We start from the raw sequence: 18,251 nt of genomic DNA, 5'->3' as shown, positions 1-18,251 counted from the left end.
CCTCAGATGCTGGTGAAACGTCAGGAAGAAACTCTTCTAGAACATGGCCACATAGCCCGAAAAACCCACAAAAAAGTACTACTAGCAATTGTTGCCTGGGGGACACTTGTTAGAAACCACATTAAGTCTATGATGTTGTTGCTGTGTGCCTTCAAGTAATTTCTGACTTATGGAGACCCCAAGGCGAACCTATCATAGGGTTTCCTTGGCAAGATTTCTTCAGAGGAGGCCTGCCACTGCCTTCCCCTGAGGCTGAGAGCCTGTGACTTGCCCAAGGTCACCCACTGGGTTTCGTGGCTGAACTACAAATCGAACCCTGGTCTTCAGAGTCAAAGTCCATGAGACATAATTTTCCAGCATGTATAAATAAAACTTATTTTAAACTGTTACTTATTTTCAAACCAATATATTGCATTGTGAAAGAAACAAATTCCAGTGGATGCTTGCTCAGAAAACATGCATTTCAAAACAGGAAATTTAAACCCGTCTTTATTGCCTTAATTTTATCTGACTCACCAAAGACTGAACCATGTCTATTCTACAGAACACTAATACTCTTACTTCAGTGCGCGTTAGTCAAAGAGGACCTCGAACACAGATCTTTTCTGAAGAGTACAGAAAGAAGGGTAATTTGGAAAAGTAGTAATGATGTGGCTAATCTAAACCCTGTTGTTCAGCATCAGGAACCTGCCATCCAGTTTAAGAACGAGCACAGATGATGTCAGAAGACAACATGAAACATCCCTTTCTCCTGTTTGTAGACTTCAGGGCCCACATCCAGCACAAGTAAATACATGCATGTTCTCAGAATTGCCAAAAATCCTGTGCAATATGCTACTACACTTTGATATTTCAAGTAAGCTGGCAACAACATGAAGATGTTTTGAGCCGCTGGCCACATTCACACATCAGAATAAAGAATTATGGATTGCTTCAAACAAACCAGCATGCTGCTACTTGCTACTTGTTCACTTCTCTTTGACCTTCATCCAAGTGGGACCAACTAAACAAACTGTGGTTGTTGTTTATTGTGATGTCCAAACTGAGAATTCTGGTTTTCATCTCCAGACAAACCAGAGTATTAAGCTATCTTGCCTCATAACCCATCTTAAATCATCAGATAGTCCGGGGCTCCTCTTGCTTGCAGGGCGAAAATAACCAGCAGCGAGCAAGCTGTGTTCACCTTTTTTACAATCAACAATACAATATCTAATATGGCCACTATGTTTCTCTTCTCATACACACAATTCTGGCACATCCTTCCCTCATCAACAGGGGTGGGACTATGGCGGGGTACAGACCGCCAGAAAGAGGTGCTGGGGTGGCGCCTCTCTTTGCACCACAGCAGCGCTGCAGCAACCAAACTGCACGACGCTGCTGTGCAACAACAAAGGAGCATTAAAAATGGCTCCTATTTGTGGCGCACTTGCGCCGCTGCAAACCTACAAAGACGTCCTGATGGTATCGCAGCTGCGCAGCGCTATTTGGACACTGCACAACCGCAACGTCATAGCTGTGCGCGCCATGTGGGTGGTGCTGCGCAGCTGCGACGCTCTCATCACATGCTAGGGTCGTGTGCACATGCTGCCTTGAGGCAAACCTTTAACGTCATGGGCATGCCGTGCTGCAAAGGGCCCATCTGTACAGGGACTATAAAACGTAAATAAATATTGTCTCTTTACACTTGATTTAAACCAGGAGTGGGCAAAATACAGCCTATATGAAAGGTGTAGAAATGCCACCATAGTTAAAAGTTGTGCATGCATGGATTCTTATCTACACAAGGGGGGGGGGAGTCCTCAGACAGTCCTATGTTTGTTATAGACGTTTGGTAAGAAACACATGTAGCTGACAAATCAGGGAAATAATAATAATGAGAAAAAAATACTGTCTTTAAAGGTAGAGCAGTCAATGGTCATAACAGAGAGAAAAAACTTTGGAATCCTGTCTCATCAGATGGCATGTGAGAAATAACCCATGAATACATAGTATCATAGAGTTGGAAGAGACCACAAGGGCATCCAGTCCAACCCCCTGCCATGCAGGAAATCTCAATCAAAGCATCCCCGACAGATGGCCATCCAGTCTCTGTTTAAAGACTTCCAAGGAAGGAGACTCCAAGGGAGTGTATTCCACTGTCGAACAGCCCTTACTGCCAGGAACTTCCTCCTAATGTTGAGGTGAAATCTCTTTTCCTGTAGTTTGCATCCATTGTTCTGCATTCTAGTATCTGGAGCAGCAGAAAACAAGCTTGCTCCCTCCTCAATATGACATCCCTTCCAGTATTTAAACAGGGCTATCATATCACCTCTTAACCTTCTCTTCTCCAGGCTAAATATCCCTAGCTCCCTAAATCACTCTTCATAGGGCATGGTTTCCAGATCCTTCACCATTTTAGTCGCCCTCCTTTGGACACTCCTTTGGATTACTCCTCCATGCCATCCAAGAATGAAATATAACACATGTAAGAAACTTCCTGTATAAAACTGAATTCTGTAAGCTCTCTTCAATGCACAGATTTAGTTTAGACGGCTTTCAAGTGCTAACATTAGCATCGCCGTAACATTTTTGCAAATCATCCACACAGCACACCACAGCAGTGTGAAATAACTCCTTTATTTTGTACAATGCTGAATATCTGGTATCAGCCAAGACACTCTTTAGCATAATCTTTGTATGCAACAATGCAGGCAGCATAAGAGACCCTGCAGCAGCTGTTCAGTGCCTGATCTGAGGAGCTCAATGAATGACAAAAGGTTACCTTAATTCATTGAGAGAATCAGCACACATCTACCCACTATGAAGAACTTTCTAACCATCTGCATAGCGACAGGCCTAACTCCTTCTAAAACAATTAGAAGCATGCTGACATGCCCTCATGTCAGTGTACATTTACATCTTAGCAACAGCCTTATTAAGAAAACCTGAACTTCTCAAAATTGTTAAGAAGCTTCATGAGCTGATGGCTTAAGTAAGCAGCTTTGAATGCTCTTGTTTGTCAAAAAGATGTTCAGCCTCACTGGTAAAAATCTGCATAAGAGCAGAGCAAATGTTTTAGTTGAACAAAATGATAGAGCCATTCTAGCTGCATTATCTGCCTTTTAGACACAGCTGTCCTCCCAGTTATCGAGATCTTCTATCCAAAAGGTTTTTTTCTCTGAAAATGAGGAATATTTTTTTGAAGTTAGCCTTATAGTGAGAGTCTAATGTTGCTGTAAGTACTCTTTGTGGTTTTGTGGCCTTTTTGAGAGAAATGTTGCTGCGTTTGTTAGAGAAATTTAGGTAAAGCATGGTTATGTATGCAATGTATAGAATATGTTATAAAGATCTGTACAGAGAGCATTGGGAGTGACAAGCAACTGGCAGAATGTTTGAAGAGTATGAATGACCGTTTGTCAGAGTGTGAGAGATAATGAGCGTAGAAGGTATGTGAGTTAGAGATGTTAGGAGAAATACGCTGCATCTGTACTGTGGAAATCATGCACTCTGACACCACTTTAACTGCCATGGCTAAATGTTATGGAATCCTGGGATCTGTAGTTTGTTGTAGCTCTCTGGCAGAGAAGGCTAAATATCCCCCTAAATTAAATATCACCCAGAGCTCTCTGACAGAGAAAAGTAAATATCTAATAAAACTACAAATCCCAGAATTCCATAGCATTGAGCCATGGCATTCAAAGCAGTGTCAAACTACATTATTTTTGCAGTGTAGATGCAGCCTTGGTCAGACCGTTAGGATTAAAAGCAAGGGATGGTAGTTATTTCATTATCTGATGCCATGACACACAGTAGGAGATCCTCCCATTTGGTGGCAAAGATGGGACAGGTCCATCGCAGTTCTTCTAAGTCAATTTAACAAAATCAATTTCAGAGTAAAACTCAAGACTTCTATCCTGTTCTAGTATTTTCCTTTTTATTATAGGAAGACTTTGTCACACACAAAAACATTGCATAAGGAAACATTATTTTATAGGCACTGGGTCCTCTAGTATAACAATTTGCCCAGAACTATCTGTATGAATATTGTTCTCTTCAATTATTGGTCCTTTAAGTACAATCACAGATTTTACTTCCATGAAAAAATCAGGGTTTTATTATTTATTCCAAGCATCATTCTAGTTTCATAGTTTTGCAAGCTTCTTCCTCTATGCCCAATCTTGATGTGACCACTATGTACAAGAAGGGGAGAAAAACCTCCAGGCGCATATTTTAAAATCTAAGGCCCAGCCGCCTGTTACACCAAAGCATCATATTTGGAGTTTCAATACAGTTGTTTAGTTTGTTATGTTTCAATATAGGCACCTGCGATGAGGATCAGGATTTGGGCTATAGCGCAGGGAGTGTGTGTAACTCTTTTCACTGATACCATAGGCCTAATCTATATTATGCCTGTATCAAGAGCGGTTATTAGTTTAAAGGGTAATGATTTACAGCCTTAAACTAAGCCTGAACATTTTCATGGGGCTAGCCTATGACAGCTTGCTGTCTGAGCTGAAGATAACCATATATCCCTTCCCAATTTCTTTATTTAAAAGTTAACTAACTTCAGTCTTACTTCAGCACTGGAAACTTTTGTAAAAAGAAAATTGAGCACTAGAACATACTAAGTTATTTGCCCCCAAATTACAGTTTTACTGCTTTTTAAAAAAGTTACCGGGAAAGGATATACACTTGTCCCTCCATATGTGCTAGGGTTAGCGGCACAAGACCCCCCATGAATATGGAAAAACCTCAAATAACAAACATACCATGTTTTTACCTGAGAGGACACCTCTCTAGGAATCTCTAGGTCCTCCAGTGCAACTCTGTGGTCAACGTCCAACAGACATTGACCATAGGACTGTGCTGGAGGAGCTATAAATGCCTAGTGAAGAGTTCTCTCTAGGAATCTCTAGGTCCTTCAGTGCAACTTTTAGTTAAAGTTGACCATAGAGTTGCACTGGAGGACCTAGATATTCCTAGAGAGAACATATTAATCAAATCCGTGAATGATCAAATCTGCAAATATGTAAGAATGACTGTATATTTAGTCATAGGTCAAGAAAAATATCATTGCTTCCAATAAATAAGTGCTACTTAAAGGAGTGATTCATGAACTACTACTGCTGGTCCACAAGCCATCAGCTGCCAGACTGTGGCACACTTCCAGGAAACAACATGAGTACAATAACAATGTAGGGCAAATATGATACTGCACCATGGCGCATTAGGGGGGAAATACCTGTCCACAGCTTGAAAAGCACTAGCATATACTTAAAATATTTTCAAACCATGAATGCTTGAATTCATGGATAAAAAAAAAAATCCATAGCTATGGAGGGATGACTGTACAGTTGACCCTCCGCTTTCACGGGGGATGCATTCCAGCCCCCCCCCCCTGCAAAAATGGAGGCTCGGGCATATTCAAGCCCCATAGGCTTGAATGGGGCACATGCCTATGCACTCGCGCCCCATTGAAAATAGTGGAGGTCGCCCTTATATATACCTCCTTATATGGTTAACACTGAAATGTGGTAATTTTGAGTCTAATAAGGAATATTTTTACAGAAAACCGAGCATGGGATGGGGAAGCTGCGTAGCATGAATATTCACAAGACTACACAACTTCCAGCAATGTAGCCATATTAATCTGTTGCAACAAAAACAACATCTTGCTCATTTTAACAAATTTGCTATTGTATGAACTTTTATGGACTATATCCCAGGTCTTCCAATTATAACGTTTTGCTGTTATTTGTACTACAAATTTTTAGTAGAAGAAAACTCACACCCTAAACAACTCAATCCTTACACATTTAATCTGATTTTTATAACAAACATACATGACCTTTGAAAACACTGTATGGGATCCAAAGAACTATTTTAAGTTCAGTTAATCAGTTTTTTTTATTTCTTAGTTCAAACAACTTCACCTTTCACTGTTATCTTATCTTAACTTCCACAAGCAAAGAGAACAGCAAGGTGCTGCATGGCTGGGTTGTACCTCAGTTAGCAAAGTAAATGTGTCCTTTTGGGCATTACATCTTAACAGAAAACTTGGTACGAGAAACAGAAATAAAATGGATTGAATAAGGATATGTCCTTCACCACCAAAACATGTTTCAGCAAACCCTTCCTTCAAAATATGTACAGTATGCGTCAATAGAAATATCAGGTCCAGGTAAGCATAAGTAAAGAAGAATATTTTGTATCCTCGAGAAACCACTGAACCCAGCATTTTTTCTCCTTTCACTTGTCTCCATTTCTTATGCTTTCCATTTTGATGGCCAAACTTATAGATCCATGCTTCTTTAACATGTTAGGGGAAGCTGGTGAGACATGCTTGTCTGCTTTCCCCTTGTCTGTTTTTCTGTTCAATATGCTGTACAGGGAATTCAGGAGACACCTGCTCTTTACTCTGCCTGTTGTAGACAAGCACACACAGTTATGGTAGGACCCGCTACAGCAGAATCCCATTATTACCCAGTACAAGCTTTTATTACATTGTTTGCTTTCAACATACTGCTGCAACCTGACACTAAAAGTGTTTTTCTCCAACCCTTTTTCACCATCTTCCCAATGCTAATGCTACTAAGACCGTCCAACTAGACAGAAGTCAAGGAAGAAAAATGGGACTGGTAACACATAAAAAGTAGCGTCTTTGCTAGAGGCTTTCTTAACCGAGGTATGACCGTAACGGCTTTTGCTCAATAGGTTCAAAACCTGATTGGATTAATCCCATCACACTTTTCCTAATAGCCATGTTCAGTCAAGTATGCTGGCCAAACATTTACAGCACAATCCTATAGTCTAGGAAGTGCTCTTGTACAAGACACGTTTTATATCATGGATAGGTCCAAATGAGCCTGCCTGAGGTCCCAGGTGGGCCCTCTGGATTTCACCAAATTGTGATATACCATCATTGGATTGTTTTTCAGGTTTTCTGCAGCTTTTTTCACATTCTAGATGGTTGAAATGACTCCCTTAAGATTTAGTTTTGGGTGGTAGGAATTTTACACTGAAATAATGCTAGTATTTTTGGTCTTACTGTTTGGACCTCTGCTCCACTCGCCACTCTTATGAGACCCCAGTAATTTCAGCCCTCAAGATGAAAGAGGTTCTCTATCCTTGCTTTAGATCAGGGTGGGAATTATCTAGAATAGATGTTGATGGACTGTAATTCCCAGTATTCCTTACCACTTGATATATACTGGCTAGGGCTGTTGGAAGCTGCAGTTCACCACACGAAAGGCTGTGTGGTTCTCACTCCTGTTCTAAATCAATGACTTATATTGTACACTGAGAAAAATTTCTAACGGATTGAGTCATTCTTGTGTTCTCACTGGCAAACATAACAAAATAGCACATATACAAAACATTTAATCCACTCGGACTAGTGCTGGTGTCTAAACCAAGTCCAAACAGCCATGCTGGAGCAATCTTATCCATGGGCATCTCTTCATACAATGCAAGAAGCTTCTGGTGTCCATGTCAAAGACAGCAAAACACCTTTTGTGTGGTATCTGAAGAGGCAATTACAGTGGTGCCTCGGGTTACGAAATTAATTCGTTCCGCGGCTAATTTCGTAACCCGAAAAACCTTCGTAACCCGAATTGCCATAGGCGCTAATGGGGAAAAAAGCCGCGGCTCTGCCGCGGCTCCATTTAAAACAGCGCCGGAGTTTTTTCGTAACCCGAAACAATAAATCCCTATGGGATTTTTTCGTATCCCGAAAAATTCGTAACCTGGGTATTTCGTATCCCGAGGTACCACTGTAGTTAAATCAACACGACTATCAGCCTCAGTATCTGCTGACAAATGGGGTAAGGGTTTCAGAGCCCTAACTCACTGGCCAAAAAAATACAAATGTATCGGTCACAGAGGCTCACACTCCTTTTGTAATGCCACAGATTGACGCAAGTCTAAATAGCAAAGGCCCTGAAAAGTTAGGCATGTCAAGCCCATATTCCAAAAATCCATATCATGCATTTTTATTTTTATATTTCCTGTCCTCTGAAAGTTATGACTACTTATGTGCAAGTATTCCTTATTTTGTCTTCATTCCAATCTAATGATCCAAGCTTCAGCCAAGACACAGAAAAGACACATTCACAGGTGAAAGAGACAGAGAAGTTGAAGGAAATCAAGTAGCATGATACTTCTCACCATGCTGACAGAGGGGAGGTTTAGAAACGGAATAATTATCTGGAAGAGAAATGTACTTATCCTGAAAGGTCATATCAGAGATGAGAAGGCATTTATCTTCAAGGTTGAACGCATTGTTTGAGGGGTACTTCTCGTCTCTAATCTTTTAAGGCTTTCATTTTACCAGGGAAAAGAAGAATGAATTGGTTGGCTCTAGAGGATGCATCCCTACAGTACCTCAGTCCTTAGTACTGTTCCATAATCGAGTTACAATGAGAGCGATCCCAGAGGCTTTCAATTATTACAATATAGACAGCTGAGAAACAGTAAGGGTCATAAGAGGTTACAGCCACAGTGGTGCCTTCCAGATGTGCTAGACTACAACATCCTTCATTCCCAGGCAATACTGCTAATACTCATACCAGCTACGAATGACAGGAGTCTTAGGCCAGTCCATTCATATAGGCACAAGGATGGCCACCAAACTTCAAGAGCAAAAATAAACTCATTTGCCTCACAAGGCAGGAACTGGTTGGAATGAAACAAAAGGGGACACAACAAGAAATAAACATAAAAACATCAAGAACACATCTTCTATATCTGTGTTTTAATGAATTACGTCTAAAGAAAATTATCTGTTTTCCTCTCCATAACAAATACAGCGAAGGGAAGCAATATAGGTTATGAAATCAGCCCACGATATAATGGTCCTCTGCATCTTTGCATATAATTGCATATTTCTTACTTTAAAATCAGCTCAACCAAAAGATCTTCGGAGAGTCATACTGCTGTAGTTTTCAGAAACTTAGCTATTTAGCAACAGAAATGATGAAACGGGATTCTAAATGGCTTAATGTATGCAACACTTGTTAAGCAGCACAAATCAGATTTCACACTTTCCCCTACACCAAGCATTTACAATGACATGGTAGGTTCTCTCCTGCTTTCACCTTGTGGCACATACTATTCACCCTCTCACAGAAATGTAGCAAGAGCATAAAAGACAATCTTCTTACTAATATCTGAATTCAGAATCAACAGACACTATAATTGTCTCCATGAACAGAGGGAAACAATATAAGCTGCTAACCTAAACAAATGAGGAGTTGTACACTAACCATAGTGCTCCAGGAGGGTAATACGAAATTAGATGTATGATACCAGTATTAGAGGAAGCATTTACCGTTTAACACTCTCCCTACTCTGCAAAAGGAACAGGCCAGGGAAAGATTCCATGAAAGGATCACATTACTGTATTTCTTCATGCCACTGCTTCCTTACAATAGATATTTCTTTATAAAAGGGATAATAATCAGCAACTCTGAGCAATAAAGAGAATGCAGAACTCCATTAAAATCCTCAGCAGGAAGCATGTGTTAAGATTGTAGAAACATAACAGGGTGCTCTAGACTTATATATTATGTACCTAAATTCTGCCCATCTCCCACTCAATCTAGGAACAAAGGGAGAATTGTGTGACCCAAAGCTGGTGGCCTGCAACTACAAGCATCCTTAACCTGAACTATGGAGCAGTTGGAGCACTCAATTTCCACTCCTCCTTTAGGACTTACATAGCTAGTCTACAGACTTGCATTTTTTCCCTTTGTGGGCAAATAAGCATGTACGAAAAATTATGTCTCACTAGATTTCTGTATGTGTAGGATACATTTCCTCAAATGCTCCTACCCTACACTGATCATCTTCAACAGTATGAAAAACCTAAGTAAATGAAGCAGGCAAGTTTATTAGGATAAAGTGAAACTCACTCCATGTGTATTAAGAGCATTTTCTTCAAGACACACTTGCAGTGATAAAACCTTTTACACTTACCTGGTCTTTTTCATGAGGCAAAAGACAGACTGGTGGAAGGGACATTGGAAATGAACCATAGTTGGATGTTCCTTTGCCTTCCAGGCTTCCATAGTTTACTCTATACTGAGGTCCTTCTTTCAACAGCCTCCCATTATTTACTGCACGTTTGGCCCCCAAGCGTAATCTCCGCTGAAATACAGGATTATTGAAAATACTTGTAAGGTCATGTTGATTTCTCAGGTATTTTTCTATGTTTCTCAGGGAAGAGCCATTTGGTTCCTTGAGTCCTTCAATTCCTCTCCGCAGAAGCTTATTCCAATCCACATTCCGAAGCTCATTACAAGCGCCCTTAGATCCTTTAGGAAGGTCACTCGGCTTGACAGATGAAAAACGTCCAGGATTATCTGGGTCCTTGTAGGAAGCAAGGCCTTTGTTGGCAACTTTGAGAATAGAACCATCCTGGACACTTAGCTCCAGCTGTTCAGAAACAGTTTTCTTATCTAATCCGTGTGAAGAACAGACAGCATGACAAATTCTCTCTTCAGATGGCCTCTGTTTTTGCCTTTTAATTTTTTGTATCGCTTCAAGAATCCACTCCGTGTAAAGTGGGTTGGCAAGTTTTACCATGGCTGACCAATAATTTTCCAAAAGTAAGTGTTACCCATAGAGTTCCTCTCTAATCCTATTAGTGATGCTTCCAGGAAGTATTCACCACAAGAAGAAAAGACTTCTCTTCAGGCCCTGAAGCACCAACTTAAGGTTCCATCCTGAGAACACCAGGAAAACAGGGATGATACGAACATTTTTACCCAAATCCTTAATCAACCAGTATGCAAAGTTGGAACATATCTGTTATACCAGACGGAGGACATCTCCACAGTTCAATGGGCCTCTCTTTCTGGGTAGTGCAATCATCTCCAGGTCTTCACAGAAACCTAAAGGTTTAAAAAATAAATAAACATGTGATTAATCTCATTACACAACAAAAATCTGTTCATCTCATAAAAATGCAAGTCTACACCATTTCATTAAACAAACTGCACCTCTACGAGTCATGCTTGGCCAATACATTAAAGCTACTGACAAAAAATTGTAAGAGCATGTTGCAAAGTAAATACAGGTCACATTGTTCTTTTAAATTTGCACCCAGCCTTAGTATCTAGTAATATGTCGGTCAGTCATCTTTCCCATTTCCTCCAGTGAAATAGTACACAGTTGTATGCATTCACTATCCATTTGCCCAGGAGACCAAACCTAACCACATTTTATGAAGTTAATCCCATTATATTCTTTATACACACCTACTCTCAACCTCACTGGATCTGCAGTCTTCACATGATCTGAATATCCCAGTCTGCCAAGCAATACCTGCAGGCAGCAACATTCAAAGAGTTCGCACTGATAGCATATTTTCCTTTTGGTTTCTATGCAGGATCTAATGACAAAGATTCTGTCCAGTTAATCTTCTAGGAACAAAACATTGTCCTGAAGCACAGCTTTCAATGCCATGACACCACAGACCGTAACATCTACAGTAAAATGTTTAAAGGGTTCTAAGAACTAGAAAGAGATGCTTAAAGTTAACCTCTATTACAGCATTCAGGTCAAAGCCACTCTGTGCCCATCAATCTAGTGCAGTGAGTTCCAAATTTTCTGTCTTCAGATAATCCTTTCCACATCAAATTACCTTTGAAAACTGCAGAGGATTCTGAGGCATGCACTATTCATGCTCAAATGGCGGTTGTCTACCATTACAGACCTTCTGAGGAGCTCCATAACCTTAATCTGAACTTAAAAAGTCACAACTATGGCCTTGTTTGTACTGGCCAGGATATCCAGAGGCAGCACAAAGTATCCTGGCCCCACAGCTCCCCCAACCTGCCCCCATTACTTGGCCCTCCATTCACATGCCATGACAGCTCAGGAACAGAAGGCTCCAGATCTTCCAGGAATATCCAGAGTAACAAGTAAGTTATCTTAAGGCATTTTAAGGGTGTTTTGCCCCAGTTCTGTTGCAGAACATACCAGACATCCAGACTGCTCACCAGGATCAGGGTTTGGGACACACTTCATCCAAAAAGGACACCAAAAGAGGGAGCGAGGGGAGAACATTTGCAAACAAGGCCTGTGATTCACTGTCAAGCACTGCTGGAATGCCCACACCAACAAAAGCTGTCCCCACAGTTGCCAACCAGGAGCCAAGAAGGATGACATGAGTGCAATAGCAAACCTCTCCCTATTTGGTCTCTCTGTTCCATGAATTGATTGTCAAAGTTTTTATATACCTCTATTGTTGTTGTATCCCTTCAAGTCATTCCCGACTTCTGGCAATCCTAAGGCAAACCTATCATAAGATTTTCATGGTAAGATTTGTTCTGAGGACGTTTTCCATTGCCTTTCTCTTAGGCAGAGATAGTGTTACTCGCCCAAGACCACCCTGTCATGTCTCACTTTTCTTCTAAGCTAAAAAGTCCAAAATGTCTCATTGCAAAATGGTTAGTTCCAATCTATTTAGTTCTAAAATTTAAAAAGCTCAGACTTTTAAAACTGCAAAACTGGGAAGCTGCTTCATCCCTTTTATTCCTGTGACGTGTTTCTACATGTTTCTCACTCTACAATGGTGTACTAATCAGACCTACATTCAAGTCAATAAAAAAATCTTGCACGAAGTCTGTGGTATTCTCAGAACCCATGAGAATTACAGTCTGTTGAGAGTGAGAATTAGAAAAGTTAACTTCACATCTTGGATTTTCTGAATCCACTAAGAATACTAGTGTCCCTTCCCAACACTGAATGGGACCAACCTACTGACAGTCAGAACACACCTGCTGTTGCTTCTCCGAAGAGACCTACTCTCATGGGACATTTGTTACCCAACACATGACAACATCTTTGATTTTTGAAAGTAAATCAGCAGCAAAAAGAACAGTCCCAGCAGATCTCTTAGAACAGTTGTGTCCCAGCTGTATTTTTCTGCAACAAAACCTGCATAAGACAAATGGCTAAATCCATAAACATTGGCCTGTTACAGATTGCCAAAATAAAGCTGCTTGGGGTCTCTTTGGAGGTATGCTGTTTAAATGATGCATGCATCCTAAGAATCCGGAAGCTGCGCCAAAGCTGCCCTCCAGTGCTTAGGAATGGAGTGTGGCTTTGGCGCGACCTCCAGACTCTTAGGACCCATGCATCATTTAAATAGCATACCTCCAAAGAGACCCCAAGCAGCTTTATTTTGGCAGTCTGTTATAGGCCATAGTTTCCAAATCTACAGAGATTTGGAAGTTACTTTGGAAAAAGAGTAGTTTGAAGCTAACCATTTAGCTTTATATACAGTCGTCTCTCAACATTTGCGGCTTTGACACTCGTGGTTTCGATTATTCGCAAGGCCAAGGCCACTGCGCACGCACTCCTCCTCCTCCTCCCTTCCAGGCTTTCCCCCTGGGGAGAGAAAAAGCCCAGGAGAGAGAAGCTGGTAAGGGTGCACAAGCCAATCCCATGCCTTTCCAGGATGGAGAGCTCCCTCTTTCCCCAAGCAGCTCTCTGCCTTGGAAGAGGGTTTGGGGAAATGATCCCCACCCTTGGAAGCCTTGGAAGGGAAGAGGGGAGCCGCAAACACGTCCTCTCCTGCCCTTCCAGCACCTCAGAGAGCTTGCTAGAGGTGTTTGATGATTCAGAAGGGAGACGGGGGTGCGCATGCGTGCACTGCTCTCGCCTCCCCCGCTTTATTTGTGAATCTTGACTTTCGCAGGGGTCTTGCGCCCCTAACACCTGCGAATGTCAAACATCAACTGTACACATAGCCCTGTTGCTGACCTACTGTCTGATCATCAGCTAATAAGAGTTTCTTCTAGACAACCAGAAAGTGAAAAATGCATTTTCATTAAATTGGTAAGACGTGGCCTGAAGGGAGTTTTTACAGTCCCCAGACCCTCCAAAAAACTGTCACCATTTTCTGGTGACAAATCACACAATCAAAATTCTATGCAAATACCTAAAAGCCATTTCATGCTTGCTTTTATGACTTTTCCCACTTTGCTGCCAAAATTCAGCAATATAAAAACTTGTTTCCAGAAAGCCAAATGTGTCTTCATGCAAGATTGGTGCATGCACAAGATTTTTATGTGCAAAACGGCTATTTTGTGCAACACTGATATTTTGGGTAAGATTTCTTAGTGCAAGAGTCTTTGTATGAGATTGCTCAGGCACAGAAAAACAGTAATCTTGCATACCAAATATGTGACTATCTAGAAACATTAGGTGGGCTTGCAAAAAAGAATGAACTTTTTGCACAAAAACTCAGGTTATTATATAAAGAAGCCATGCGCATTTCTGCAAAGACTAATTTCCATTTCAAGATATGTAAATACCAGGTGAAGACTGTGTGAAATTCTCATCACTGAATTATTCTCACCAAGTCTCTAGACACCTACTTTCCACTGAGGAAGCAGGTAATGAATGGTAAATTCGATTCATTGGGAGAGGCAGGAAGATACAAATAAAAACTATTATTATTATTATTATTATTATTATTATTATTATTATTAAATAGTTTTTCTAGTGCTAGAGTTCACAGGTGACTACTAGTTACCAAAAGAGTTACTTCTAGCTGCTAAAATGGCTCTGGTTGGACCATGAAGTGCCAAAAATGGTTCTCCAGACCTCACCATATGACCATCCCTCAGCATATGACCATCCAGATTCTGTACTGTTAAAAACACCATAGCTAGATGGTTCAGCTGTCCAAGATAATTCAACACCACTCCTTGAACAGTGGCTTTAATTGCCTGTCTGACACAGAATCCAATCCAAGCTGCTAATATTGGTGTATAAAGCCTTAAACAGCTTATACCTGGCTAGCATGTAACATCTTGCCCATAGGCTGAGATCAGGTAAGGAGAAGCTACTAGTTACACTTTAGAAACTGAGGCCTGTTACAGACTGCCAAAATAAAGCTGCTTGGGGTCTCTTTGGAGGTATGCTGTTTAAATGATGCATGCATCCTAAGAATCCGGAAGCTGCACCAAAGCTGCACTCCATTGCTTAGGACTGGAGTGTGGCTTTGGCGCAGCTTCCGGATTCTTAGGATCCATGCATCATTTAAACAGCATACCTCCAAAGAGACCCCAAGCAGCTTTATTTTGGCAGTCTGTAACAGGCCTGAGATTACATCCCAATTGTGGATTGCCACCTAGAGTTTAGAGTGGTGTCAACACTGGTTAGATTTCTGTCCCAAGTGACAAGAGTGCTTTTTGTCAGGCAGCTGATTTCTTGATTTCAGAGAGTGGTCGCAAGGATAAAAAGGAAGAGGGTGAAATGTCACAGCACTTCCCAGAGCTTTTTGAAGGAGGATGGGATAAAGCAAGGGTAGGAATTGTGCAGACTACCAGATGTTATTGAAGGCAACTCTCAGAAGTCCAAATAAAAAACTCATCAACCAAACAGGAGAGTGAAACAGAGAGTCACAATCACTTGGGGGAGGAAAGGAAATGTAGAAAGATGACACAATGCTGCATCACATCTCGGAGTGTAGTGGAGTCTCCCTCCTTGGAGGTCTTTAAACAGAGGCTGGATGATGGCCATCTGTCGGGGATGCTTTGATTTGTATTTCCTGCATGGCAGAATGGGGTTGGACTGGATGGCCCTTGCGGTCTCTTCCAACTCTATGATTCTATGCTTCTAAGTCATCTCTGCTTGTTTATGTCTTCTTGAACTTGTCTTCTTGTTTATGTTATCAATCACAGAAACAGAGCTAAGCACAGAACATATCCACATTTCCCCCTGGCCACTATAGTTCCTCACTAGATCCATCAGCTCTTTGAGAGGAGGTCAGAATGCCATCAGCTACTGACTGTCAATTTGTTCAATCTGTATGCAGAAAATATCATAGGAACAGCAGGCTTAGACTAGGAAAAAGGAAACGTACAAAGAAGAGGAAGGGATATGAACAATCTAGGAAGCGTGGGCAACACAGAAAGCATCACAGACCTGGAATAATGATCAAAGGAGGTCAGAGAAGGAAGTGCAAAGGCAGGCTTAAAGAAAACAAAAATAATGACCATTGAGGGCCTGCAAACATTCAACCTGGGCCTGTTACAGACTGCCAAAATAAAGCTGCTTGGGGTCTCTTTGGAGGTATGCTTTTTAAATGATGCATGCATCCTAAGAATCCAGAAGCTGCACCAAAGCTGCACTTCAGTGCTTAGGAATGGAGTGTGGCTTTGGTGCGACCTCCGGACTCTTAGGACCCATGCATCATTTAAATAGCATACCTCCAAAGAGACCCCAAGAAGCTTTATTTTGGCAGTCTGTAACAGGCCCTAGACAAAGAGGAAAACAAAACAGTAAAAGAGTTCCTATATCTTGGGTCAAACATTGATCGGAATGGAGACTGCAGTCAAGAAGCCCGAAGATTAAAACTGAGGGCAGCTATGAAAGAACTAGTTAAGATCATAAAGCGCAAAGATATACAACTGAGCACTAAAGTAAGAACAACATCTAAGCCATCGTATTCCCCATCACCATGTAGGGACGTGAGAGCTGGACAGTTAAGAAAGCGGATAGGAAGAAGATCGATTCATTTGAAACGTAGTGCTAAAGTGCTGAGGATCCCATGGACAGCCAAAGAGACAAACAAATGGCTCCTTGGACTGATCAAGCCTGAAATCTCCCTGGAAGCCAAGATGACGAAATTGAGGCTGTCATACTTTGGCCACGTTATGAGAAGACAACAAAAGACAACAATGCTAGGAAAGGTGGAGGGACGGAGAGGGGAAGGCAACACGCCAGATGGATGGACTCAACCAGGGAGGCCAACAGTCATGGATCTGAAGTACCTGAGCAGGGTCTTGGAGATGTCTTGGAGATGTCTCATCCATGGGTCCACATCAGGGCAGCTAACAACAACCGACGTTACTTGAGATGTTATTGAACTGCAGCTCTCCAAATAAGAAGCCCACCAACCAAGCAGGAGAGGGGAAATCAAGCTTCAGGAAGTGCCATGGAAATAAGAGAAGCCTAAAAATACTATAGACAGGACCCTTCTCCTCAAGCCGCGCAAACAGGGCAACAGGACCCCCGGTTGAGAGCCACCACAGGAGCCCCGGCGAAGCCAAAGGAATGGCTGAAGGGGCTGGACTGGGGCCAGGGAATTAGGACCTTATCACACTAGAGGAATCCTGTTGAGAAATGGGCTTGAAATGAGATTTAAAAGGAGAAAAATCACATGACGTTTATCCAGAAACGAAATACCACAAAAGTAAAGTGAACATAAAAGGGGCAAAAGGGGCACTTAGGAACAGCAATAGCAAATCAGTGAACTAGCCCTCCCTGAGCGGTTTACGACCTGTAAGCCAATTGCCCCCAGCAAGCGGGGTATTCATTTTATCAGCCAATGAAAGGCATGGAGTCAACATGGGCGCCCTGCAATCCAACTCACAACCTTGCGGCTGCAGTACCAGCGTTTAACCACTAGGAGACCCCGCTTTCCCGGGGCGACCAGGGGCCCTTTTCGCCTGTGCTGCGGCCACTCGCCCGCAAACCACAAGGTTGTGAGTGCGATCCCAGCCAAGGGCTCAGGGTCGACTCAGCCTAGACTCCTTCTGAAGTCTCTCCAATGAGGACCCAGATTGATGGGGGCAATTAGCTTACACACTGAGGTCCCAAATACACTGCCATGTTGCCTCCGCATCCATCGCAGGCAAAGCGCTTCCAAACCCAGTAATCATTCCCGCCTCCGCCGCTGGGGGCGCTAGCGACGCGCCCCGAGAAAGAAGAAAAGGATGAGGCGCATGCGCAATCGCGCCTCCATCGCTTCCAAATCACTCCCGCCTCTGCCGCTAGGGGCGCTCGCGACCCGCCCCGAGGGGAAAAAAGAGGAGGCGCATGCGCATACCGGCGGCTCTGCCAATGAACTTTTCCCCTCCTCGGTCAGCGCTGCCGCCCTCACCTTTCAATCCGCCACCTCCGCCATTTTGTTTCGCCCTCTCGCAGCCACAGCGCATCCGACATGACACCCGATGATGACAGCCCAGTGTGGGCTCATTAAAGCCTCCCAGGCTCCCCCTCCCACTTCCACAAATGCCCTCCCTTTACAGTGCGCTTCAGCCAAGCCCCGCCTCTTCCTTGAACCGCCGCGCTCATTGGCCGAGCCTCCTCCCTCTCAGCCAACCCCTTGGGCCAAAACGCCCCCCTAGAGACGCTATTGGTTGATTGGTGGCGTCAATCAATACTCCTGGCAAAGCCTTTCTTAGAAGGGCGAATAATCAGTAATCATCCAGGGCGCTCATTGGTTGACGATGACAAATAGCAAAGGGGCG

At 42.5% G+C, this 18,251-nt stretch overlaps 1 protein-coding gene across 1 annotated transcript in view; it reads right to left on the bottom strand.

Annotated features, from left to right (window-relative positions):
• KAT6B (lysine acetyltransferase 6B) overlaps positions 1 to 18,015 on the bottom strand; it is a 166,099-nt gene extending 148,084 nt beyond the window's left edge. Inside the window, exons 1-2 of the mRNA XM_042458444.1 lie at positions 17,882 to 18,015; positions 9,955 to 10,871 (exon numbers count right to left, since the gene is read on the bottom strand). Of these exons, the coding sequence (XP_042314378.1) occupies positions 9,955 to 10,563 (609 nt within the window). The 5' untranslated portion in view covers positions 10,564 to 10,871; positions 17,882 to 18,015. The remainder of the gene's footprint in view (positions 1 to 9,954; positions 10,872 to 17,881) is intronic.
• Positions 18,016 to 18,251: the final 236 nt, after the last annotated feature.

Source organism: Sceloporus undulatus, chromosome 3, assembly GCF_019175285.1.
Source record: "Sceloporus undulatus isolate JIND9_A2432 ecotype Alabama chromosome 3, SceUnd_v1.1, whole genome shotgun sequence".
In the NCBI taxonomy this organism is placed as follows: domain Eukaryota; kingdom Metazoa; phylum Chordata; class Lepidosauria; order Squamata; family Phrynosomatidae; genus Sceloporus; species Sceloporus undulatus.
The sequence above is the reverse complement of the archived record's forward strand: the minus strand, read 5'-3'. Positions and strand labels throughout refer to the sequence as shown.